The sequence below is a fragment of the Plectrocnemia conspersa genome, unplaced genomic scaffold (assembly GCF_051122295.1).
Source record: "Plectrocnemia conspersa isolate PC_06_02 unplaced genomic scaffold, ASM5112229v1 ptg000001l, whole genome shotgun sequence".
Classification (NCBI taxonomy): Eukaryota; Metazoa; Arthropoda; class Insecta; order Trichoptera; family Polycentropodidae; genus Plectrocnemia; species Plectrocnemia conspersa.
Genome location: NW_028277165.1, coordinates 18,971,524 through 18,998,215, shown reverse-complemented (window position 1 = coordinate 18,998,215; position 26,692 = coordinate 18,971,524). Strand labels below are relative to the sequence as shown.

Sequence of the window (26,692 nt, the reverse complement as noted above, 5' to 3'; positions counted from 1 at the left end):
ACGGACTGTCACTTGCGCTGTCACTTTTGACTTATCGGAGCGTGGCCGGTTTATCTTATCGCTAGTCTTCGATGCGCGTGTTAACTTTCACTCAAGTTTTTATGAATGCTTAGGGCTTATCGCAGTCGAATAGATGTAATGAATCGTTAGTCTTCCTCTAATTTACGATCGCCAGCCTCGAGCTTTGCTATTTGCCACCCTACCGAATAAAACGTATCACAGAACATATGGCGGCGCGCAAAAGAAGCGGCTCCGGCTCGAAAAGGCAACTGAAAGAAAAAGTTGTGCAAATATACGAATCTTACTTCCGTGGCGAAGATTTGACGTCGAACAATCCCACTTTTTGGGACGAACTGTTTCTTTTGAAGCCAAAAGTGAATCAGCTGGAAGCCGAAATACAAAAGTTGAACCCAGAACAGTTTTCGAGCTTAAAAGAAAACATCAACTTGCTCTTTTCAAAATGTGTGGACACGTTGAATCAGGAAAACCAATTAAGGTATATTTCTAAACCAACATTTAGTATTCGATTCGATAGTTTGCTCAATTAAGTTTATTTTAAAGGATCGTATATTCATTACAAACGATGAGCGCCATAATATCATCCGTATATAAAAAAATGAATCAAGAATCGGGCCAAGATTTGGTTAATACGTTAATCGGTCTGAAAGCGGCTGATATTGTGATGCAGAAGTTTTTAAATTCTTGCAATGATTTTTTGTCAGGTATAGTGTAAATATTTACTTGTATTGTATATTCACAGTTAAACGTATTTTTATTTTACAGGTACTGCTCCAGATAGCTTAAAAACCCACGTATTAAAACTATTACTCGTCATAATCACTGGTAAAGAAGACGTTAGCGATAACCCTTTATTAGAATATTTCATGATAACATCACTATTCGAAGCTTTAATTAAATTGTTATCGACTACGGCGGAAAGACAAATCCACGGTAAGATTTCTTAATAACATTTTGATTAATATCATATTCAATTTTATTAACTCCATCAAGGTCACGACGCTGTGTTATTACTGACGTTACTTGTGAATTACAAAAAAGATGAATCTGTTAATCCATATATCGTAAAACTATCGATTTTAGATGACGAACTCGCGTTGAATGGGTAATTAAATATGAAGTACAAGAGCATATTAATCTATTCATTAATTGTTAATTTATTAGATACGGTCAAGTTATTACTTCGGCATTGGGAGGCTTTTGTTCTCGGTACGGTAGAGAAAGAGCAGGCAGTGAAAGCGGAACTGGTAGCGGTGGATGGCTTAGTTCTTTAACGTCTATGGTCGGTGGTATGTTTTTAAGCGGCGACGATGTAAGCACGGGAAAAACTCACCAAATTAGGTTAGTTGAATACTTGGAGCATATATAGCTTGAAACATTTAAATCGTTATTTATTTATATAGAGCAAATAATGCAGTTCTACTAGCGTTATATGAAGCGGCTCATTTGAACAGAAACTTTATGACTACTTTGGCTCACACTCAAAGTGATAGACCTAGTGCTCCGCCTTCGCCTGTTAATACCCTATCGCATAATCAGGTTAATATATATATATATAATGAGTATATATTGATTTCTAGACTCATAATTTATTATTTAATTAAAGGCACCTCCTAATGCAAACGATCAGTTAGAATTGGACATGTCACAACCGACAAATCTCCTCGTCACGTTCTTCCAATATTGGTAAATATTTATTACAATTTTTATTAAAGTGTGTGTTCATGAATAAATTATATTTTCAGTTCTATTGTGATGCAAGATACTAAAACTGAACCTAGTATAAATAACTGTAAATTATGCTTCCTCATTTTGACTTGTATATCAGAAGATCAATATGCAAATTCAATCATGCACGATTGTAATTTAACTTTCAAGGTAAATATGTATTTTTTAAAGAAAATAGTTTTATTAAAAATAATAAGATGCTCTTTAATTGTGTAGTTACAATATATTATTTCATATTCAACAGTTACACAGTGTAATTGCATTCTTGTGTGGAAATTGATACAGATCTTATATAATAAGGGTTAAATAAGTCAACTTACGCTCTTTTTCCTCATATGTTTTCAATTACAACATATTTTATGGAAAACCGTATTTAATATTTTGTACTTACATATTTTTAATTAGGTTCAGTTACATAGATTACCAATGAGGCACAGAAAAATCACCGCCGATAAAGAGGCTCCATCGCAGACCTTAGCAGCAACTTTGATAGGTAAAATTCATTATATGGATCTTTAATTTTACGTTTTTTTAAATTTTTTTATCATATAAATAGATCTTCTCGTTGAATTTATAATGTCACACATGATGAAAAGATTACCAATGGAGTTATATTTGCATTGCATCGGCGTTGTTCATAGACTCTTATGCTATCAAAAACGATGCCGTGTCAGACTCGACTATCAATGGAAGGAGCTATGGTCGGCGATGATCTGTCTTTTAAAATTCATAGTAAACAATGAATCGAATCTATCCAAGAAGATGGACATATTCTTCTTGAGCTTGCAAATCATAAACATCTTCAATATATTCATTATGTACGGAGATACGTTTTTACCGACGCCGGCGAGTTACGATCAGCTGTATTACGAGCTCATTAGAATGCACCAAGTTTTTGATAATTTATATTCAATGGGTAAGACTTTATAAGTAAATAATTATGAAGACCAAATATTATAACAACCATTTGATTTATATTTTATTAGCATTACGATACTCGACGAGTGATAGTGATAGTGAATATAAAGAAAAGGCTCTAAAGTTAGCCAATTGTTTGATCAATATCAGAGCCATTATTAATCACTTTACGCCAAAAATTGAGAGTTGGTTGGCTAGTCAAAATTTATCAACTCCGAACGAAGATCAGGTATATAGTTAATTATATTATATATTTGTGTATGTGTATTGATGTTTTTTATTTTATGGTTTTTCAGATCTTGGAAGTAGTCCGGAAAAATTACGAAGGTTTGATGTTAAAGCTTCAAGAATCTCTAGATAAATTTGAGCGGTACGGGGAAAAACCAATATATAGCGAATTTCTACAAGGTGCTCTAATGCAAACTGTCAGAGACACCAGAGCGCACGTCGATTACGCAGGGACTGATATAAAAGGATTGTTGCTATTACACGAAGGAACCGTAATCTCGTAAATCGAATCATAATTGATAAAACATTTTTGAAACGTCAATTTATTCGTATATTATGTTATAACGTCCATACTGTATGTAGGTATTACATTAAATTATATTTAAAATGTTACCAGGGGGTTTAATTCAGTTATAAGTTTGTCATTTTAAGGCAATTTCTCAAATTGCACATAAGAATTTTTACTCCAAAAACGAATAATAGTTTTTACTTAGAGAAATTAATTTAAAATAATATTTTTAAGTACTTTTTTATAAAATAAATTATTTAAAGATTAAATGCCTAATGTTATTTTTTGGCTAATCAATTTGAAAAAGCAACTTTTATGCTCCGACAAATAATTAATACTTAATTGAGATCTAGTTTTGTGTTGATTTTTAAAATATGAATTTATTATTGCAGTATTTTGTACTTCTTATATTGTACTACATTATTTTTCAATTACAAGATACATGTAATAAATGTATTTTTCTTGTTTCAAGCAATGTTTTTATACAATCCCATCCTCCATTCCTAATATCCTATAACTTTTAATAGGGAATGTCAACTTTTGAGAATCTGTATATGTAGTAGGTACATATGTTAAATAAATTAAAATTAAATACATTCTTAATACCTTTAAGTACTTTTTCAATATATTACATCATTTATAAATCTTTGGCGTAAAAAAACAATAATAAAGAATGGATTTTTAAGATAAATTATAAAAAAGGTCTTTCATTTATATACATAAAACAATATATAGAAAATCTAAATAAAATCATCATCTTACAAACAGTTTATAAAAAAATAGGATTTTCATTGAGCACATTGCACTAAAAAAATTAAACGCAAAAATGGCATATACTATCATGTAACATTTTTAGACTTGATACGTCTTATTTGGTTTTTTCATTAATAAACATATATTTAGTGAATGACTAGAAATTGATTTTTAAACAAAGTAAATATTAACATATATATTGGAATGTAAATTGTACCATCAATGATTATATACTGTTATTGATTATCTTCCAAGTACATGTTGTCCAAAGCTTCCTGCACCAATTTTTGCAATTCGGGTGGAAGAGGACTTTCTTCGTTATTAGTAGAATTTTCAATTTTAAAATTGTACTCTTGAACATTTTCATTATTCTTCATCTTGCCTTTTATATTTTCGCATTCATACTCTTCATCGATGGGCTGTTGTACGTTGACTGTAATAGTTTCATCTTCGATCTTGTAACGATCGACGTCTGACGAACAATACGATTCTAAAAGAACTTTCGACGGAAAAACGGAAATCCTATCTTCAGAGTCAGTACCACACTCTAACTTTTTTTCTAAGTCTGATATACGAGTAGCTAAGATCCTATAAAAACACAAAATGTAATTGCATATTACGCTCAAAATGATTATTAATTTATATATGCGGATGATTCAAATGAAAACCATAAAATTGCGATTCATAATAACATTGCGGTGTAACATGCAGTTTGAAGGCATGAAACATGAAAACACAGCAGTAGCTTAAAATAGCCGCTACAATTGCAACATGTCTTGAAATAGAGCGGAGCTGTTATTCGTTTTATAAGGTGATGCATGTCTGTTACTGCAGCTAGTGTATGGGCGGACTAAAAAGTTTTGTAGCTGACTTTTCAATAAGGTTAGACACACTGATTAATGACATTATTAGAAAAAAAACAAGCTAGCTGACTTCAGAATTGAAAGAATGACATAACATTGCCTGCCAAGTATACTTGCTGAGCTTTTTGAAACAGAAGGTGATTGTACTGGTGATGGTACTTGAGCACCACCACCATTCGTAAACTTATACTGAACACTATGAAGACTACATAGAAAATGATGTCATTTTGTAATATTTTCCTTGAATAAATTATGAGATAAAAATATTTAAGGTTTTCATTCAGCTCTTCCTCGTATTATACCTGTTAGCTTTCTTTTGATGCGATAGAGCAAGAGATTTATCATTTAAAGCGTCCAAAAGACCGAAACTTAGTGCTCTTAGATCAGCAATAGTAGCCGCTGTGACTGGAAGTTCTTGAGTAGTTCCACTCTCCAACAGTTGTTTGACTGCAAATTACATCAATTAAAAAAATTATGTTCATAGAAACGTTTAAAATAATATTTACCTTGCTTATGACTCACAACCGAGTTGATATTATTGGTCCCGAGCTTCAATAGACCTTTTTGCTGCTTAGTTTCTAATATACTCTAAAATATACATACAAAATTTATTTAAACATATAAATATTAGAATAATTGTAAAAATAAATACTTTATATTTTGTAAGGGCGTGCGTTGCTAGCTCTTTCTCGGCCTGAGCTTGAGTAAGTCTTTCTTGGAGATATCTATTCTCCATCACGAGAGCATCAATGTCAAGTAAAAGATTCGGCTTTGTTTTTTCAGTCGATGGTGTCTTATTTTTAGATAGAGCCACCATCAATTCATGATTCAATCTGTGCAATTTACACTTATAAGCGTCCCGTTCATTAATAAGATCTTCTTTTTCATCGAGCATCGACTTTAAATCATTCTGCATTTGCTCAATCTATGACACAGAAACATTATTAAGTACAATATTTAATATTTTATATAACATATTTGAACAAAATTCGACCTTTTTATTTGCCAATTCTAATTGAAGAACAAGTTCCTCTCTTTCGAAACTTAAGGCATTGACTACATTCATGCCAAATGATTTATCTAAAGCTTTTTGAGATCCATTGCCTTTTCTTAATACTTTAATGTCTTCTTCTGCTTCTTCTAATTTATGTTTCAGCGTCTCCACCTAATAAATAATTATTTAATTCAATATTTAGTTTATATATTATTAATAATACACGTCTCACTCACTTCAATAGTTAATAATTTATTATGTTCTCTAGTATTCGCTAATAATTGTGCGCCTGACAACTTATTCGTGAAATCAGAATTATCGAAGAAAGTCGATGGATCTATTTCAGCTTTTATTATAGGTGGATGTCTCAGTTGCAATTGTTCCACCAGCAGTTCATAATTATCCTTTTCAGCTAGACACTTATCCAATTGTTTGCTCATTATCGACAGAGCTTCAACCTTACTTTGAAGCTTACTGCGTAAAATCGCATTCTATAACAAACAAAAAAAAATGTTTAATTAAAATACGACATATAGTGAAACCAACTACGAAATTACCTCAGATACGACATTTTCGAGATGTTCATCAATAAAATTAACTTTGGATTTTACTGGCGATTTATTAAACATTTGTACTTATGTGCGATATTTAAAACGACGCTCGATAAAATGACAACGTCAACATTATATTTTGACGTTTATGGAAATGTTTTTCTTAAATATTGGTCCTAGCGTAAAAAATATTTGGCATGATAAAAATATTTTATACCAAAATTTTTATTTTCTGTACAAATTGAAATTTTATTACAATTATTATTTGTATGTTATTAAAAAAAAGTATACAATAAATAATAATGAATTATTTATCTTAAATAAGCTGCTGTTTCCTTAAAAAGTAGAACTGCAATGTCCGCTTCTATATTGAGTTTGTTTTTATATTTTGTTTGTTTTTATATTTTAATGTATAACCAAAAAAACCTGCTGTTTTGCTGGAGTGCTTTATTTTCAAGTGCAGAGTAATCAAATTTAAGAAGCAACCAAAAAATTGCGAGTTCAGCTTTGTTGAATTGTAGTTTCAAAAATGTATCTTATGACAATTCTACGATAATATCATGTTTACATACAGATAAATGTCTTGCATTAGTAACTTCCATGTTGAATGCATCTCTAATTCCTAAAGCTGCAAACAAAAAAAAAATTCCTAAAGCTTCTTTTTAGAAATAAATGCTTAAAAAAATCTGCTTTGTTTCATTTAGGAAGCTCTTTGATAGAAGTTTCTATAAAATTGTTGAATTGTTGAAAAATATTCATTTATAATCGCTTATATTTTATCTTCAACTTTAAATACATTTGCAGCTGCATCTTGGATGCTCAAATTGACTTCATTACAATAAGTAAAAATATCAATCAAGTAATCTTTAAATTAAAATTGCGTATCCATTAAAAATTGTCATACTTCATCAGGAAGCTCAAAAAGGCGATTGAGTAGTTTTCCAGGTGACAACCAACGTACTACTTTATGTAATAATATATGTGTATATTGACTTCCCATCTTGAAAAACTCGGTAATTAAGTGGACGAACCTTAATGAAATTGACAACTTTAACAACTTCATCCAATATTTTTTTCAAATCTGTTAACATCTTTTGGATGCTAATAATTCCCTGTGTAAGCAGCAATGGTTCAAAGCGACCTGATGTGCGACACCTATAATGAAAACAATCAATTAATTTAATTTTTCCTGATATTGCACGAACACACTTTGACCATTCGATTTCATTTTTAGGTATAAAATGATTCAAAATATTAAATATGGCCTCGGCTATCATCCAAACCAAGATACAAAATATAGCTGAAGAACCTACAGCAGTGGTTTGAAAAGAACACTTCCCCTAAGTAAGCAAAATAAATCTAGCCAGAATGATTTATAACATCTAATAACGGATATGACTATAAATCTTAAAATTTTACGCATAACAAGACCTGATTTTTCTGACAATGTAATAGCAGTTTATAATTATCATATTCAATCTTTTATCCTGTGTGGGTTATCGTATCATGATTTTGCGAAAACTAACAGTTACAATTTTGTGCTAATTTACAAAATAAATATAGCTTTTTTATTAAATAATGTTTGACTTTATTTTCATTTCTGAAAAATTAGCAATATCTGTGTTTTTTTTAGTGATGATATTCAGATAATTTTGAAATATTTTTGTTTTTTAAAATTTCACAAAAATACACTAGAGAAACAGGCAACAACATTTTTGTCGTCGGACTGAATTCACAGGTGATTAAAATAATGATATTTGTGTAATGCTGTAAATAATTACTTAATAATTACATAATAATGAATTTTCTATAGTTTCTAATATAGACATGTAAACTTGTCTCTATTTCGCAATAGATATATATGTATATAGATATACATATATATGTGTATAAATATTTGTGTATAAGTTACTAACCGGTTTTTAAGTAATATTGAAGGTTGATTTAACAATGCTGGTATCATATATTTAACTTTATACAAAAAAATTGTGTTTTTATTGAATGCAAATATATTTAAAGCTAAACGAAATTTGAAGAAGTTAATATTTTACATTATTATAAAAAATACATTTTTTACATGTAGCATACTGTGAAAATGCTTTTAGTTCAGATACATATAATTTAGTAATTCGTCAATAATATCCATCTGTGTAAACTTGCCTATGGTATCTTCATAAAATTAAATTCAAAATGCAACAAGACGATCGCATTAAATAAACAATAATGTTTCTATATACATAGCACAAACAAGTATGTGTAGCAATCAGTATAATCGCTTATTTGTTACTAGCTCACTTAGTCACTCACACTGTATTAGAAATGCATTAGTTGCCAAATTTAAGCATGCAATACTGGTTTAATAATCATTTTAGTTCGATTCTTTGTACCCGTCGCACCTACCTATTAAGTATATTCTATCGTAAAATATTTCAGTTATTTTTTTCCATGTATAAATAGTATTAATATTGTTTTATAACACATCATTAGCTAAGCAAAAATGCTGAAAAATACGTTTCGAATCATTAAAGGTGGTAAATCTGGATTTAACCATGTTATAAAGAGACATACTAGTTTTAGCTCTCAGGATGTGATTGATAGGGAGCAAAAGTACAGTGCTCATAATTATCATCCATTGCCTGTAGCGTTATGCAGAGGAAAAGGTTAAAGATTGATTTATTAAAATATATTTATTTTATTTTAATTAAAAAAATATATTGATCAGGAGTGTTTGTATGGGACATGGAAGGAAAACGATATTGGGATTTCTTGAGCGGTTATTCGGCTACAAATCACGGACATTGTCACCCGAAGCTAATGGCAACAATGATCGACCAAATCAAGACTCTCCATCATACATCGAGAGCGTTTTATAACGACACTCTAGGAGAATTTGCAGAAATTATATGCAATTTGTTTTCATATGACAAAATTTTACCGATGAATACAGGTGAACTTCATTAAAATAATGCATTTAATTATATATATTATAATGCACATATTATGACACAGGTGTGGAGGCTTGCGAGACAGCTTGTAAAATTGCAAGAAAATGGGGCTATACTATGAAAGAAATTCCTCACAATCAAGCAAAGATAGTATTCGCTGAAGGAAATTTTTGGGGTAGAAGCTTAGCAGCTGTCTCATCTTCCACAGATCCTATCAGCTTTGAAGGATATGAACCTCTGATGCCAGGATTTGAAGTCATTCCTTACGATAATTTGGAAGCTTTGGAGGTAAATATATAATATAAATTAATTAGTTGATTTACTTATAATTAAACTTAATTTAACTTATAGCTAGCCTTGCAAGATCCAAACGTGTGTGCTTTTATGGTTGAACCAATTCAAGGAGAAGCTGGTGTTCGAGTGCCAACATATGGCTATCTTCAAGGAGTTAGAGATTTGTGCACTCAATACAATGCTCTCTGGATAGCCGATGAGGTATTGAAATAAATAATTTAGTAATTTTTTGATAATATTATATATAAACGTATATGTATAGGTCCAAACTGGACTCGGAAGAACAGGAAGGATGCTGTGTACCGACTATGAAAAAGTAAAGCCAGATTTATTGGTATTAGGAAAATCTTTGGCTGGAGGATTGTATCCGGTGTCTGTGGTTTTGGCTGACGATCCAGTTATGCAAGTTATAACACCAGGTGATATATTTATGCTAATATGGTGTTGAATCACTTCGTGAAGAATTATTGATTAGTTGTGATAGATTTTTAAAAGCGTGAACGGTTTAGTGCAATTCAGCAAATCTCATTAAAAGAAAATGTATCTAAAATTATAATTATAACCCAGTTATATCATATTCAATAAAAAAAATCAAAACAGGAAAAATACACATTCGCAAATATAGAATTGGTTATATATAAATAATTATTTTCTGGCAAAACGCTGGGCCTCAGCTGTTCGCATCTATCTTTAGAGGTTGGAAATTCTGACATGAAACCCCAATCGGTCGAGATATATTTCTGACATTTTTTAGCAATAACTTGATGAAGTGTCTCCTTCGGTCCACATGTTAAGCATCTCAGTGATTTTGAATGGAATCTTTGGACTATTTTGTCGCTGGAAGTTTTGACTGTACCCTTGTTATTAATTTAATGTATTTATATTAATACATTAACAGTTTATTTGATTATACGTTGTTTAGCTTTACGGCTGGGAATGTTAGATCTCACTTATTTTCACTCAATTATGTGTATTATTTTGGCACTTCTGCATATATTTTGACACAATTACGTGGCCCTCGTGTGATGCAAGTAGAACTGTATTATCTGCGAATATTATAGTGGGAGTATCAGCAGCAGGGGTGGGATTCGACCGTGTGTGCAGTGTAAAAAAATCGTTTATAATCTTCCAATTATAATTTTGCCAATATCGAAAAATAAAAAATCTATAGCCGAACGTCATTTAAACTATTACTTTATTTTTACGAGCGGGATTAAGTTTATTATTTTATATTTATGTTAGTGTTATATGATTTTATGTATATCGGATTTTAGCAAAGTTTTTTTACGGCTGGCAATCAGAAATATTGTGAAATATTTTTTCGGGTGTTGGTGCCAAGGAATGTGATTAATTTAACCAGTTAGAAGCCATAAGATTAATTTAATTAATATTTATTTTTTTATTGTACAAGTTTTAATAATGCCAATATACCGATGTAATTCAAGTGTCAGTATCGGGTGGCGGTGTCGAATGCGGAAGAGTTCAGTTTGAACTTGTTAATACCTTTAAATGCGCAAGTATATGGGTATCGAAGTGAGTCATTGCCTGTGGAGCTTCCTGATTTTTGATCAGTCTAAGTGAGTGAGTGAAATTAAGCCTTTTATATATTTTCTTCAGCATCGCAGAGTGTTACATTGTCACATATTCCAGATTCCTTACAGTTTAGGCAGAGGTGTTTTAAGCAAAAATACTTTAGAGTGATATTCGAGCAGGGGTAGAGATTTTGTATGCACATCGTTAAACTTTGCACCAAGCATCGAAAATGCTCGGCTTCGTTATAAGGAGCGCGTGTTATTTTAATAATGTTTTCTCAATTTGCGTTCTGTACGATACGCTAGTTCGTAGCATCATTGAATATGGTTCCATTCTCTGAAATCAACGTGAAGCGAAATACTCATACAAGAGTTTTTCGTTTTTAAGTTGTTTTTTTACAATTTATGAGAGATATTCTGTCCTGAATAAACGCATCTATAAAGCAATAATCCGGAATTGATTAATCATTTGTTATTTTACGATTTTTTATTGTGTCATTTGATATTTATTTTTATTAAATTATATTTTTTGTATTATTAAAATCTTAACTCTTTGAGAAATACAACATGTTGTATTGATTTTATATTATCGCGCATGATTGACAAAGTAGTAATGTTACCAATACTCAAAATTTAATAAAATATATCGTATAGTATTGCATTTAAATTTCATGCATGTAATAAAGTATTTATAATAGTAATTCAATCATAAATTCATGTACATATACCGTTACGCAATCAACTAAATACTTTATCTTTGGTGTTTTATACACTTTCTATAATTAAATTTATATTTTGAAATGATAAAACTCTTCTGAGTGGCTGTAATCTGGTGAGATTTTCGTTGTTATTATGTAAATATTTTAAATATCCACCCATAAAAATTAAAGTGAGTAAATATCTCGTGAAGTGATAAAACGCCTAAATATTATATTATATTAGCTAAATTAAAATAATACATTAGATCAGGTCTCGGCAACATTTTTTGGCTACTGGTCAAAATAATTCAAATGTGACTATGAAAAAGCCTATTCGGGTCAGTGAATATTTTTGGTCCTAATAACCATATATGTGGTCTAGTCGTGTCATCGTAACACATTAAAAAAATGATATTTGCAGAACTGAAATGGGTCACTTCAAATCATCAAACGGGTCACTTGGTGACCCGCGGGTCATAGGTTGCCAAGTCCTGCATCAGATCGTCATACCATTGTAATCAAAAATATCAACATGCTGGGTTAAAAATATTTATATAGTGAATTATAAAAAATAAGTGATTAGATTGAAGACTGCTTTATGAAAGCATCCGAAGCGCTCTTTTTCGTCTTTGAAAATAAAGAAGCAATCATGAAAAGAATAAAAGAAATGCATTTATTTGCGAAAACAGTGCAAGACATAACTGCCAAAATGTCTTCGAATATAACAGGGCAGCAACTGGATTCTGCAATATCTATTGCAACTGTTGAGTTATGTGATATTAATGACAACTTAAGTAACCCTCTCTTTGTGTACATATAATACATATGCACAAGGTCCCAAAGAAATTCTCGGACAGCTGGCGCTCATAGGACAAACACGCTGAGAAGATGTTGCGTTGTAGAAAAATATCTGGAACATCCTGGAACTCACCTAAATAAACTTATTTCCATTTCCACTAATGGAGCTAAAAGTATGGCAGGTGTAAACAAAGAAACAGTTTCAATTTTAAGGAGAAAAATTGACCATGAAATTCTCACGTTCCACTGCGTATTACATTTGCATAATACATATGCACCCAAACATTTTCTAAAGAAATTGTTACAGTTCGTTATCTTCAGAGGAAAATTACTTTGTCGATTTGCTTCATATTTAGAAGAAATAAAATTGTTCCTGCGCGAAAAAGGCATCAAATGTCAGGAGTCGGAAGAAGACACATGGCTACAAAAATTACAATTCATGGTCGACATTATTTCACATCTTAATACTTTAAATGTATTGTTCCAAGAGAAGGAAATGTCGCATATACTTTATTGAAAGAGGTAGAGTGAATTGAGAATAAACACAAGTTCTCGCCGGAGATATAGAAAAAAGTGAATTACTTCACTTCAAGTATTTAAAACAGTACCGCGACAAAAAATGTGTTTCTTTTAATACGAATTATTTCAGCACAGTATTAAGAAAAATGAAGAACAGTTTTGGTGACATTTTAAATAATTCAGAGCAATTAAGGTTACACTAACTTTCATCCTTTTAAAATAAACTCAACAAACTTAACTTGTTATCGTTCGATACAGATACTGCTTTACTTCAGATAGAGTAAATAGATATAAAAAGCAAGGAACTGTGAAGCAACAAATTCTCAGATCTGACCAACTGCTTGGAATAACTTGAAAGAGAGAAATCCAATTTAATTTCTCAGCACAAGTGGACAGTTATGAAACAACTGCCTAAAATAAAACAATAAAACACATGAAGCGTTAAAAAAACTAGCATTTACTGTTCTAACAATCTTTGGCTTTACATATATGTAAATATATGTATGCGAACAAACCTCTTCTATGAATAAAATAAAAAATATGCAAAGAAGCAAATCTATAGTTTATACACAAGCATGGCTAAAATTGAAAAAATGTAGCTATTTACCAGATATAGCAAAGCTTCCAAAAGCGATAGAAGGTTTTAAAATAAACAATCTTGAACTTATCTCGTTTTTTGCCCTAAATATATTGTACATATATATGGCTCTCTGATACATTTGTTATCCTGTTTTTTTGACAACTTGGCTCTTCTCACTTTCCTACGATAGACGATTGGTATGTCTCTGAGTATTGACCTGAAAGATCTGGGTTTAAATCCCATATGTTTTTGAATTTTTATCATGTCTGGGAGATTGAAATTATTAATTAGATAATTAAAATTCTGCTCAAATGCTCGTTTTTAACTACTGAAAAAATTTTTGACAAGTCTATAGAATACTAAAAATCAGAGACCACTTTAAAATCTACCTGTCGACATTGAATTCATAGAATTTAAAAAAATTAAAGATATATTTTTTAAATTATCCAGCGTTCTGATTTGTGAAATATTCCATTTTGAGTCATGAACAGCAGTACACATATTAAATACTGGGTTGGACCTATGACGCTTCCTTGTGGAACTACAAATTTATTGTTGGAGTGACGTTCGTTCCTCTCGGTAGTCGACATAGAAGTATCATTTTTCCAAGAATGATTCTTTGATATTAATAATAATTTTATGACAGGTTTTGATTCAATAAACATTTTTATGTTAATAATAAAAATACAATATATAATATTTTTTAACAATTTTCGGCGTTTTTCTCTTCATTATTAAATAAAGATTAGACCGAGTGTTAAAAATAGCTCTTTTATCTTAATTGCCTGTATTTAGTGTAATAAAAATATTTTGTCATATGATAGGTACTCATGGATCGACCTTCGGGGGAAATCCTTTAGGATGTCGATTGGCAATCGAAGGATTGAAAGTTTTGGAAGAGGAAAACCTGCCTAAGAACGCAGAAACCATAGGAATGGTTCAGAGAGAAAGGTTAAACTCTATGGTTGGAAATGTCATCAGATCGGTGCGGGGAAAAGGATTGATGAATGCAATCGAAATAAATCCAGGTAATAAAATTGAGTAGTATTTTCATTGTAGTTATTTTATATTATATTTTTATTATTTAGACGCTATCAATACGTGGGATTTGTGTTTGAAGCTACAAAAAGCCGGTATTTTGACAAAGATGACCCACAATACGATTATCAGGTTGTCTCCACCGCTCATCATCACAGCAGGGGAGATGAACAGGGCCATGGATGTACTTGAAAAAGTGTTGATTGAGATTTAATGCGATAATAAATGTAATAGAATAAAAACATTCCATAAAGATACAATCTTGTCACTTAAAAAGTTTAAGAGATAAGTTATTAAGATATTTTAATCTTTATGATTAGATAAAACGGGGAACATCTTGATAAAAGGTTAAAATTTGGCGCTAACTTTTTTTATTAGACATAATCGGATACTTAAACTTTGTTGATAATGGAATATTGATTTATGCAGAGATTATAAAGATTATATATATTATATTTATACAAAATAAAAACAATGGAAAATTCCTTTCCTACATATTCTATCCAGGGCGGGCCCTAGGTTATTTGGCGCCCCAGGCAAAAATTTAATTTGCCTCCCTCCCCCTCCTATTAATACTTAATTAACTCATTGCATGAGCTCAATAATATAATTCAAATTAAAGTAATTTAATATTATATTTGACACTATATTCTTTTTTGCGATTGTGGGTATTTAAGAATTTGTAGTTTTTTTTTCGTCGCGATCTTTTACACGTGAAATAATCTAAAAAGTACACAGTACATAGGGTGTACTACAAAAACTAATATCAGATTATATTATTTAACAATATATATTGTTCGATAATTTTAAGTGAATATTGCGCCTTTATTTGATATCAGGGCGCCCCACAAGATCTAGCGCCGCAGGCGATCGCTTGTACTGCCTGCCCTTCGGGCCGGCCCTGATTCTATCAACAAATCCGCTATAGAAGGGGAAATCGCGGCTATTGCGTTCTATAAGAAAATTCTAATCATCGACCCAGCACATAAAGTGTAAAGGTTATGAGAGAGAGAGAGAGAGAGAGACTTTTAACGAAAATTTTGAATATAAATATGTAGTTTACAGATTTTTCTTTATAATACCTGCAACTATTGCAATAAACTCCGATTAGGGTTCTTAATTATATTATTCGAATATTGAATAAGAAATAGATGAAGTATTCGAATATATTTGTAGTTTTTCTCGGTTTTTATTGATATTAATATATGGCCTTCCTAATGCGTGCCTGATTCGTACTGCCATTTGGCAAGCAATCTTCAAATAATATGTAACACTGGTGCAAATTTACAGAACTTATAGTAATATGTTAATATTACATAATAATCCCAAATGGCTTGGCAACAGATGGTTAAATGACAACCCAAAATTCTCAAATCTATTAATAGTATCTTACATCGAAGAAATAATTGAATACGTTTTTAAAGAGCTGTAGGTTTTTTGCTTCAAGGGTAAAAAACAATTTTTCAGAACATATTTTTTTATTATGTAATATGTTCATATTATATAATAATCCCAAACGGCTTGGCAACAAATGGTTAAAAGACAACCCAAAGTTCTCAAATCTATTAATAGTATCTTAAAAAAAAATGTTATTAAACATTTTTACATAAAGAATTGGGCCGCAAAACATGCATTTGTAACATCTTATCATGAACTTATATAAATAGAGGGGTTTACAATCAGTTCTTCACAATTGCTTATCATTTGTTTCGCAGTTACAATGTAAGTCTTATAATTTATACCAGTGGTCTTTATTTAATTTTTTAATACTACCATCTATTATTGTATTATTATATTTTATTTTCAGCTATTATACATATTTGATGCCATGTTGCGAACTGGAAAATATGCATTGGCACATCTTAAAAGGCCTTTGGTCAATTATAACCAATTTACCAGAGGATTAAACTCAACGGAGGTGATCGAAAGAGAACTGAAATACGGGGCTCATAATTACGACACAGTTCCAGTAGCATTATGCAGAGGAAAAGGTATGTTTTTAGATATGATTATTTAAATAAAAAACAGTATTATAATAGATTTTTTAAGGTATATTTGTATGGGACATGGAAGGCAAGAAATACTTTGATTTCTTGAGTGGTTATTCAGCGACGAATCAAGGACATTGCCATCCTCGATTGATAGCCGCTATGAAGGATCAATTAGACATTCTTTATCACACGTCGAGAGCTTTCCATACAGATGTTTTGGGACAGTTTGCTGAAAAGATTACAAAACTGCTCGGTTACGATAAAATGTTGCCGATGAATTCAGGTATGAAAATATCAATTCTTTCATAAACAATTCAAAAATAATAATAAATAAAATCTATAGGCACCGAAGCCGGAGAAGTAGCGTGTAAATTAGCTCGTAAATGGGGATACGATGTAAAGAAAATACCTGAAAATCAAGCTGTGATTCTATTCGCTGAGGGGAATTATTGGGGTAGATCTTTATCGGCTATATCTACATCCTGCGATGAAGATTGTAGAGAAGGTTTTGGACCTTTCATGCCTGGTCTGAAAAATATTCCATATAATAATATAGAAGCTTTAGAGGTATGTATGTATATAATAATATTAAATAATCGATTAATAATGATTTTTGCAAATTTATTTTATCAATTTAGGAAGCACTTAAAGATAATAACGTTTGTGCATTTATGGTCGAACCTATACAAGGCGAAGCCGGAGTTATACTTCCTAGCAAAGGCTATTTGAAGAAAGTCAGAGAGTTGTGTACAAAATATAATGTGCTATGGATAGCTGACGAAGTAAATATTTATCGATATATATTATACCATCTATAAATATTTTAATTGTATTTTTATATTAGATTCAAACTGGTCTCGGAAGGACAGGAAAATTGCTTTGTGTCCATCATGATGAAATACGTCCCGATGTTGTAGTTTTGGGTAAAGCAGTTTCTGGCGGATTGTATCCAGTATCTGTCGTACTAGCCGATGATCCGGTCATGTTGGGGATTAAACCTGGTTCGTTTTGGATTTATTATCTTATTGTATTATGTTCTATATATAATCGATTTAACTCTTAGGAACGCACGGATCGACATTTGGTGGTAATCCGCTTGGATGTCGAGTCTCAATCGAGGCACTCGATGTAATAGTAGAAGAAAATCTGTCAGAAAACTCGCACAAAATGGGACTTTTGATGAGAGAACGACTGAACGATCTTCCGAAAAAAATAATCAAGGAAGTACGGGGCAAAGGTCTATTCAATGCAATAGAGATAAACATAGGTAATTTTGATGCATTTTTTTTTTAATACAGATAAAGTAATCTTGTTTATATTATAGACGTGATAAGTGCATGGGACGTTTGTTTGGCATTAAAAAAGGCAGGCGTTTTGACCAAAATGACTCACAATAAAAATCTCAGGTTATCGCCGGCTCTAGTGATCGACGAGAACCAAATGAACGAAGCTATGGATCGAATGGAGAAGACAATCAAGTCATTATAAACTATTTAAATGTAATTAAAATTATTTTATTTTATTATTATAAAATGAGATTATGCAATATAAATATCGTTGTTAATTCGAGTTATGTTTATTTGTCAGTATCGTTTTGTTTAACTGTGGTGTCTATCGGCTCGTGTAGCTGAAACAATAAACATATATGGTAACAATACAAAAATATGGTATCTTGATTATATAAAAATATTTGTTTCAAACCGCTTCGGCGATGTCGAGCCATTCGAAGGCACGTCTAATCGGATCATTCGAAGAAGGCTTAGTATTCCAATTCCAATATGTGAATTCTTCAAACGTTCCATCGACAATGAACCGATCGTCTTCATTCTGCAAAGGTACTTTCACCTCATTAAGAACGTATCCTATGTAGCCTTCTGGTAATACCATCTTTTCGCCGTTTAACTTGCGACCTCGAAAAGACGCCACATATTCTGAAAAACATTAAATTTGCCTTTTCAACTTTTGTTGACTTTTAAATTCAAAGTTTCACACCAAATACCGGTCGAGTTGACATCATCGTTGGCAGGGCGAGGGCGCCAGTATTGTGCAGCATTAGCGCTAACACCAGCTGCAACGCCAGCAGCTTTTGCGTTGACCGGTAGTCTGTCTATTCGTCTAATTTGACGACTTTTACACGCTTGCACATAAGTCGGCATTTTTAATCGGTCTCAAGACAAATTTTTATGACCATTAACCTTAACCAATTTTACAATAAATAGTTAAAAGAAATGTACGATACTCTAATAAAATAAAGATATAACAACATGAATCAAGTAAAAATGTATTATTAAATAATAAATTAATATTTTTTTATTTTTGCAAAAACATCTTTTATAATTTTTTTATTATTAAAATATATAAAGGAACTTGTTAGTTAGCACGGCACGATACTCAAAAACCTCTAGTTGTTACTCTCCACGGTGTGTTCAAACCAAAACCTAAGATAAACAAATTAGCTATTATACCATTATATTCATTTGGATTTGAACAGAAAATATACGTTTTGAAACTGTCAAATTTGATAGCTATAAAATATTTTCATATTAATTTTCATTCCATATAATAAATTCATAAGAGCGTAAACGCTGATTGGTAAAATGCGCATGCGCACAGTAGTAAGACGACGCTAGAAAATCAAGAAACGCAGTGGGGACCAATAACTAGTGATTTTTGAGCGTGGAATCGTACTAACAAGTACCTATATAATTATTCATTTGACGTGACAAAATTAAATATGCTGAAAGAAATCTAGTATTAATTCAAAAGGACAGATTAAATGAGCAATTTATAAAATAGTTTTTTAGGGACAGTGATGGTGACGGGTGGCAATTATACACAGATTGAGCCGCTGCAATAATGTTTGCAGGAGTATATATCGAAATAAATAAAAGCAATCTACTGTAAGAAACAGAATATAGCTTTGGTGAATATCAGGGGCGTACGGTGAGATACATTCCCTTTCGCTCGCTCGTGTGTTAAGTGACGAGAGCGAGTGAGCATATAACGCACGCCCTTATCTCTCACTTACTCTCGTAACTTAACACGCGAGCGAGTGAAAGGGAATGTATCTCACCGTACGCGCCTGATCGATGTAGGTTTTGGCGAACTTTCTTTAACAAATCAATTTTCTTCTCTTGTTCTTTCGGCTTCTACAGTTTCACTCTTTCATTTGACATTGAAAGTCAATAAATCGATTTATTAAAAGCATGTCGATTATTTGTCCTTCAAATTATGCCTCGATTGATTTATTCCATACAAAAAGAAGTTATTTGTGTAGCGACTCCTATACATCAGACACGAATCTGAAGTATGCCTGATATATTTTGGTGTTCCTAGTTCTTTTGGCTGTTTGATTATTGATGATTGTTAAATTAAAGTTGTGGTTTGACTGGATTTGAGGTAATGGGTGAGGATTCGATTAGTAGTTGCCGGGTTAGGATAGCTTGTGGGGGATGGTGTTTGGGTCTAGGTTCGCTAAGTGCTATAAGCGAAGTCACCTTTTACCTCAGACTATCTCTTCGCACCAAGAACATCTTCGCTGAACCGAACTGAACATCTTCGTGTGTACCGAACTCAGAACAAGCGTACTACGATACTCGAGTCGTCGAGTATAGAATCATTTTATAATGAAAAGGAGGAGCAATTATTACACTTTTGGGTAGATTTTTTTATACTGATAAATTTTTTAAAGACTCAATTGCTATTCGGTACTTTCATTACCCGTAACTATATTTTTATGAAATTCTGTCTTGTTACAAAAAAGTGTACAATTGTTATTTTAAAAGGAGATAATTATTAAACCTCACTAAATAAAATATATGTAATGTATTTTAAAAACATTTTATTGAAGCACAAGCTATATTTTCCACAATTTTAATGCATAGAAAATATACTGAAAACTACATTTTTATTATTAAAAGATTATATATTTAAAACAAATTAAAACCAAGTTTCAATCACCGATGAATGTATCTTATATAATTTTTAACGTATGAATATATTTATATACTTATCAAAAGTGTAAATTCTGGAAATATATTCTTAATATAGCTGATGTATTTGATTATAATTGAACAATGCGATTCAGCATCTAAAACACTTTTGTGAACATCTACTCCAAAAAGGCACCAAAAAATCTAAAACTCTAAATAAACAAATAAATTATGTTTTTATTGTCATGGTGCATGAGGGTGCATTTTTGATCGAAATAGTGAAACTATATAAAGATAATTATACTAATTAACACTTATAACAATCTATTTTGTTGTATCGTTCGATGCAGATTTTTCGATGGTCGTCGATGAGGGTGTTTGACGGTCGGATTCGATTCCTATCGTAGAGTACATTTCCTTCAATATGAGCAACATGGTATCTTCAGATTCCCAATAACACACATGACTGGCCATCGCGAATATATACTCGTTGAAAAGTTCAAACGGAGCCTCTTGTAAAACATGATCAACACGGCGCCCACTGTTTAATTTTCCAAGGTGTTTGAGGAGTGTTGCAGTTTCGGCTTCAGTCGGACTATCCTGACCGTCTGATTTACTAGATTCGCTGATCTCATCGGTCACGTGTTCCGCTGCAGCCTCTTTAATTAACTCTTCCTCGATAACCTCTTTAACTCGTTCTTGCAGAGCGACCTGTCTAGGAGATATTGCAAGTTGATAGAACGAATCCCACGTACTTTTCATTGAATCGACGATTTTTTGCTTAATATCGGCGCTGACTCGGGACACCGTATCTTTTAATTCTAAATGCATCCTTTTTCTTCCTTTATGATGAGGTATTTGTACGGGACGAAGTTTAGACAACTCTGCATTTATCAACGATTCGATTCTGTACGCCACGGGATCGAACGGGTGGAAGATGTTGAAAAAATTCGGACAAGTAGGCAGTTTAAAGTCTTCGCCCAGCTCATCGATTCCCCTCACGCAAATGAACATACCGATCGGACTTCCGAGGGCGAAGAACGACATCGGTGAAAATACGAGTTGAGGATAATTGATGCTGAGTTGTCCGGTTCCGGCAGCTCCGCTTATAACAGGACTTTTTGGAACGTTATCTACTGTTATGTCTGATTGCGGTGTCTGATGAGACAGCAGATCGAATACGATGAGAGACCCTAACGAATGTCCTCCCAGAGATACGCCACCTTTGAAATTGGGATTTCTGGCTTTATACAAAGAGAAGATTCGATTCATCTCATTGGCGACTGTGTCAATTATGGTCTAAAAATACACAATTTATTATAATAATATATTTCATAAAATGATGATTTGATTAAAAAAAATACCTGACAAAATTTAGGACTCGTATAAAACAATACATCCAATAAAGTGTCGTTTGTAAAATTTCTGAATCTTGGAACTGATTCAAGTGTTATTTGAGCCATTTTCTTGTCTATCCCTGTTTCTTCTGAATGTAAATTCCAGTGCCAGGATATTGGTAATACCTAAAAATATTATTTTTTTAGTCTAAATTAGAGGTTCTATAAGTGGACAGTATCGCCCACCGGTGGACGATAAGCAAATATCAATGGGCAAAGCCAGCTCCAGGGGAATTTGGTGAGCAATAAAGGCGGGGACGTCATTTCAGCTTTTTTTCAGAGGGTGGCAAAAGTTGGTTGTATTTATTTTAAATTTCGATTCCTTTAAAATACATAGTATTTCATTAAATGCATGCATTTTTCTGAACAAATTTAATGTTTAGAATCCACATCAAAAGCAATAAAATCGTGTCGTCGCAGTCAGTGGAAACGCTCGGTTATCTAGCGTATATATTAAGTATTCTATTAAAACAATATTACGGCTTACAAAAAGTTGGAATTAAATTAAGCATATCTTAACTGAATGTTGTCAATAGGACAACATTCAGTTAAGATATGCAATAATCAACAATTATCACTTCTCGGAATTCAAAAATTCACGTCAAAAGCCCCAAAAACATGTCGGCGTCGTTGCAGTAGGAACGCTTAGTAACGAGCGTTCCCATTGCAACGGCGACGGCACGATTTTATTGCTTTTGACGTGAATTTTGACTTCTGAGAAGGGATAATTGTTTTTTGCGTTCTCCTATTGGTCAAAATTCAGTTTAGACGTACCTCATCTGAATTTCAGATATTGTAAATAATAATATTGTAATAAAAAGTCTTAATATGAATGTTAGATAACCGCTTTCATTAGGTTAGATTTGGGTTTGAACAGAAAATGGACGTTCCGCAACTGTCAAATTGAGTTTCATAGACATTTTAGAGCAGCATGTAATTTCACTAGCACTTATTAGTTAAATTATATTTTCGCTAATAGACATACAGTAGCGGTCAATGAAAGGTGTCCACCTCCAAAAAAGGGAGAAAAGCAGGTATGTTTTTTTTTATTTAACGGCTAATGTTTCCCAGAAAGAATTTTTTCAATGAGAGGATTTCTTTTTCATTATTCCGGCAGTTGACAACCAGGTTTTGAAGTATTTACGTCGTTTTACGTGATTTTGTGTTCAACATGCAATTGACAACATCGAAGAAATCGGAAATTTTGATTCTGGCTAAAGAAAAATTCAGTTCTCACAAAAATTCACTATTTTCATAACTAGCCATTCTTATTTTTATAGGTAGCATTTATTATTATATTTTATATAAATAGCAAATAATAATAAAAAGCAAATATAGCATTTTTAATTTTATAAGTAACACTGTACAAATAGCAAAAGTAAATTATTTAAATAGTAAAAAAATATTCTCCTATTTTGATATTAGTCAATAATATATGTTGTGTAAAAAATGTGCATTGTTTGTTTTATTTTTAAACTTGCTACTTGAAATTAGTGCTATTTAAAAGGGAATTATTTTAAGAGATATGTGCATTTAAATAATTCTTCGTTCGATAAAACGAATTGTTTGTGCATTTATGTAAGGTAAATGCTCATTTAAATAATCCTCTTTGAAATTTAAAATTGCACAAGCTAAATAAATATTGTGACGGAATACAAAAAATATATGGGGATTGCTTCGTTTACAATTTATTATTAAATTAGATAGAAATATGTAGATTTTCAAAGGTGGGCGAATAAAAATTTTGTCGTTGAAAAGTGGGCAATGAGTCAATTTAGTTTGAGAATCTATGGTCTAAGTCATGTGTGCATATTTATTATTTTTAAGAATAACTCACCTCAATTTTGTTAACCAATCCTTGATCGCAAGAGGATTTGTAATGAGTTTGAAGAAGTTGAGAGCTCAGTGTTCGAAAATTATCGACGACTTCTTCGACACTCCTCATTTTTAAATCGCACACTGATCCGATTCCGTGAATCAGAAGTAATAGATGATCAGATTTCTCAGCTTCACCATCCTCGGCTTCAATAAAATCAGTTCCTCGACGAACAGTCCTGGCCCGAGTAGCCCCCTAAAACAAATTTGAATCGAAATTATTTTTAATGTAACAGATAACTTCAACAATCCTAAAAGTAATAATATTTGCATTTAAATCCTGAGGAGCAAAAAATAATTAAACCCATATCTCATATTGAAAGCTTATGCAAATTTCCATGATGAAATAACAACTTCTGGACAACATTTATTTGGAAATACACGTAGAAATTTAAAAGCGAAAAATGTATCTAATGTGAGAATGATTGGATAAATCCAAAACAAAATGTAAACAGTGGACAAACAAACGTAGATTAAAGCACCATCATAAAAGTAAAATGTACAATTAATATATAACAATATACAATGACAGCAAGACATTACTTTAAAATAACACATTATATATACATAAACGTGAATTGAATATATTATTTATGTAATAGATGATATTAGTAGTGAGATCGAAATGAAATGTGTTAGTATAATGCAATTTTTAATTTGATTGCTGACTTGTTCAATGTCTGATGGGGATTTGATGTCCTTCCTGGGTTCTCCAATGCCGTGAACTATTAACAGTAAAAGGTCTGCGGTTTCTTTGGACTCGCCCGGTTCCACATCGATCCCAGACAGCCCACGGTGCAAAGTCCATTTAGGGAGGAACTGTTGGAAAATGCAAGCATCATCTTTGTCGGTCTTTGAGTATTAAGGTACCAGGAAAAATAGAACTTCCACCCCGTCGGTAAACATTAATATAACGCAATGACATTCTCAACTTGTGATGATGATGATGCATTTTCTTGATAATAATTCAGTCTTCTTCGGATTAATGTACATAAAAGAATCGATGATGTAATTTCATTCTTGCGATTTATAAGAACATGCATCAGAGTGCAGACAGATATTCATACAAATTACATTATGCTTAGTTAGTGTATATGCTTTCAAAACTAGCAATTTGAGCAAATATTTTTAGTCAAATATAATATAAGTGAGTAGAATTTATGAGATTTACTATAGCTAGTATTAATAGTATATATATATAATATAATATAAATGAGCTAAAGATTACTTTCTTTTAGAATTTTAGAAGTTATTACAGGGCTTGAAAGTTACTCAATAATGAAGCCAGAAAGTGTTCTTTAACTTATCTTATTCACATTGATAAATAATTTAATTTAGACAGTTATTAGGCATTAAAAGTATAAACATATAAAAATAAGGAAGATAATACATTCATAAGACAAATAATATAATTTATAGTATTTCTTAGATTGCAATACATTATAGTATAGCTTACCACTTCACATGACCTAAATCAAATAAAAGTACACCCAATGTATATGCAGTAAAAGTACACACATGCAAAACTGTATTTTAAAATATTTAAAAAAATAATACATACAGGAGCAGTGTTCCATGCGTCTGGACTGGAAGCTCTCATGAAACGCATCATCATCGTGGGACTGTGCAAGATGACTTCTTCGTCTTGAAGAGAAATTTTACGGTTCCATGTCGATGTAATGATTCCAAGACGATACTCCTCCTGTTTATTAAATAATTAATTAAAAATAAGCAATATTAATATAATATATATATAGATAATACCTCTAATATATCGGAAATATCTTCCGGATAAGGTACAAGTCTTGGATCACTTGTGCCTTTATAAAACCAACTGCATCTATAGAAAATAGAATTAATAATTAATAATCCATTTGATTACATAGTATATCAAATCAATACCTTCTAACTGAAGTTGGATTATCTCTCCAATAAACTGGCACTCTTTCTCGTTTCGATAAAAATACGTCGTAACGACCGCCTTCCGTTGTTACCACAGTATCAGACGATTTCGCTAAATATATACATTTTATTTGCAATTTATTATAAACAATTGTATATTTTTCATCCTAAAAATATTTACATGAATTGAACGATGTTTCAAGCTCGATCGAATCAATGTTGGAGAAAGGCTTCCAAGTGAATTCATCATCGGATTTTAATTGGTAGAACCAATGATGTTGCACCGGTTGATATGTGAGCTCTTGTTTAGGCTGAATATAAGAGTAATATAATATGCATATACTTAATACTTCAGATTATTTATTAATCAAATTCCTTACTTTTACAATTCCGTAGTCTTCCATTTCTGACCGTGATATATCAGCCAAATCTTCCATTCTGTTTTTATATTATTTTATGATGATTAAAAACAAACACTTCTATATTACTAGTTCACTTTTAAACTGTTTATTTTTTTACGTTTTTAGTACACTTTGTTAACATCTGTGTTCAATTATCTTAACAGCATAAATAAAAAATATGATTAGTTGCGTCAATTATTATCGATTAGTTAAAGGATCGGATTTCAGGGAAATTGTAATTTTTCAGCATTCAAAACTTACAGTACAAGACTTAAAATTGATGCATAATTAAAAAATAGAATTGCAAGTGTAGTATTTTATTTTGTGTATTATTGCAAAATTAAAATTGAAACAAAAAAATATATGTATAACATCCACACACAATGTATACAATGCTATATTATAATAGATCATCACTTATTATTTAAAAGAAATAGTAGATTTAATC

At 31.6% G+C, this 26,692-nt stretch overlaps 6 protein-coding genes across 8 annotated transcripts in view; 3 read left to right on the top strand and 3 right to left on the bottom strand.

Annotated features, from left to right (window-relative positions):
* The first annotated feature begins 2 nt into the window (after positions 1-2).
* On the top strand, positions 3-3,652 carry LOC148239090 (armadillo-like helical domain-containing protein 3). The gene is made up of 12 exons (XM_088188449.1): positions 3-496; positions 562-722; positions 784-951; positions 1,012-1,123; positions 1,183-1,359; positions 1,422-1,557; positions 1,625-1,704; positions 1,764-1,896; positions 2,152-2,239; positions 2,303-2,662; positions 2,733-2,893; positions 2,961-3,652. The coding sequence occupies exons 1-12, from the start codon at positions 228-230 to the stop codon at positions 3,174-3,176; spliced, it is 2,061 nt and encodes a 686-aa protein (XP_088044575.1). The 5' UTR covers positions 3-227; the 3' UTR covers positions 3,177-3,652.
* LOC148239089 (coiled-coil domain-containing protein 149) lies at positions 3,199-6,514 on the bottom strand. Its single transcript, XM_088188462.1, has 7 exons — positions 6,349-6,514; positions 6,028-6,282; positions 5,792-5,962; positions 5,450-5,722; positions 5,304-5,385; positions 5,100-5,244; positions 3,199-4,522 (listed from the first exon to the last, which is right to left on the bottom strand). Exons 1-7 carry the CDS (start codon positions 6,418-6,420, stop codon positions 4,171-4,173), a joined length of 1,350 nt encoding a protein of 449 aa, XP_088044588.1. The 5' UTR covers positions 6,421-6,514; the 3' UTR covers positions 3,199-4,170.
* A 2,193-nt stretch (positions 6,515-8,707) lies between these two features.
* LOC148239088 (ornithine aminotransferase, mitochondrial-like) lies at positions 8,708-14,999 on the top strand. Of its 2 annotated transcripts, none has more exons than XM_088185247.1 (8): positions 8,708-8,749; positions 8,830-9,002; positions 9,065-9,289; positions 9,352-9,575; positions 9,639-9,782; positions 9,844-10,000; positions 14,533-14,736; positions 14,797-14,999. In XM_088185247.1, the coding sequence occupies exons 2-8, from the start codon at positions 8,840-8,842 to the stop codon at positions 14,958-14,960; spliced, it is 1,281 nt and encodes a 426-aa protein (XP_088041373.1). In that variant the 5' UTR covers positions 8,708-8,749; positions 8,830-8,839; the 3' UTR covers positions 14,961-14,999. The 2 variants fall into 2 exon arrangements, with proteins under 2 accessions (XP_088041373.1, XP_088041380.1); XM_088185254.1 differs by having other exon boundaries at positions 8,708-8,761.
* A 799-nt stretch (positions 15,000-15,798) lies between these two features.
* LOC148239087 (ornithine aminotransferase, mitochondrial-like) lies at positions 15,799-18,301 on the top strand. Of its 2 annotated transcripts, XM_088185267.1 has the most exons (8): positions 15,799-16,468; positions 16,554-16,737; positions 16,796-17,020; positions 17,081-17,304; positions 17,376-17,519; positions 17,582-17,738; positions 17,801-18,004; positions 18,062-18,301. In XM_088185267.1, the coding sequence occupies exons 2-8, from the start codon at positions 16,575-16,577 to the stop codon at positions 18,223-18,225; spliced, it is 1,281 nt and encodes a 426-aa protein (XP_088041393.1). In that variant the 5' UTR covers positions 15,799-16,468; positions 16,554-16,574; the 3' UTR covers positions 18,226-18,301. The 2 variants fall into 2 exon arrangements, with proteins under 2 accessions (XP_088041393.1, XP_088041401.1); XM_088185275.1 differs by having other exon boundaries at positions 16,451-16,737.
* LOC148239086 (ribonuclease H2 subunit C) lies at positions 18,236-18,939 on the bottom strand. The gene is made up of 3 exons (XM_088185304.1): positions 18,737-18,939; positions 18,439-18,668; positions 18,236-18,364 (listed from the first exon to the last, which is right to left on the bottom strand). The coding sequence occupies exons 1-3, from the start codon at positions 18,891-18,893 to the stop codon at positions 18,314-18,316; spliced, it is 438 nt and encodes a 145-aa protein (XP_088041430.1). The 5' UTR covers positions 18,894-18,939; the 3' UTR covers positions 18,236-18,313.
* A 1,920-nt stretch (positions 18,940-20,859) lies between these two features.
* The window catches only part of LOC148239084 (uncharacterized), a 47,437-nt gene continuing 41,604 nt past the window's right edge, over positions 20,860-26,692 (bottom strand). The window contains exons 4-12 of the mRNA XM_088181275.1: positions 26,224-26,281; positions 26,025-26,154; positions 25,844-25,955; positions 25,706-25,781; positions 25,503-25,643; positions 24,611-24,760; positions 23,904-24,137; positions 22,034-22,192; positions 20,860-21,968 (exon numbers count right to left, since the gene is read on the bottom strand). Coding sequence (XP_088037401.1) covers positions 20,994-21,968; positions 22,034-22,192; positions 23,904-24,137; positions 24,611-24,760; positions 25,503-25,643; positions 25,706-25,781; positions 25,844-25,955; positions 26,025-26,154; positions 26,224-26,281 — 2,035 coding nt within the window. The 3' untranslated portion in view covers positions 20,860-20,993. The remainder of the gene's footprint in view (positions 21,969-22,033; positions 22,193-23,903; positions 24,138-24,610; positions 24,761-25,502; positions 25,644-25,705; positions 25,782-25,843; positions 25,956-26,024; positions 26,155-26,223; positions 26,282-26,692) is intronic.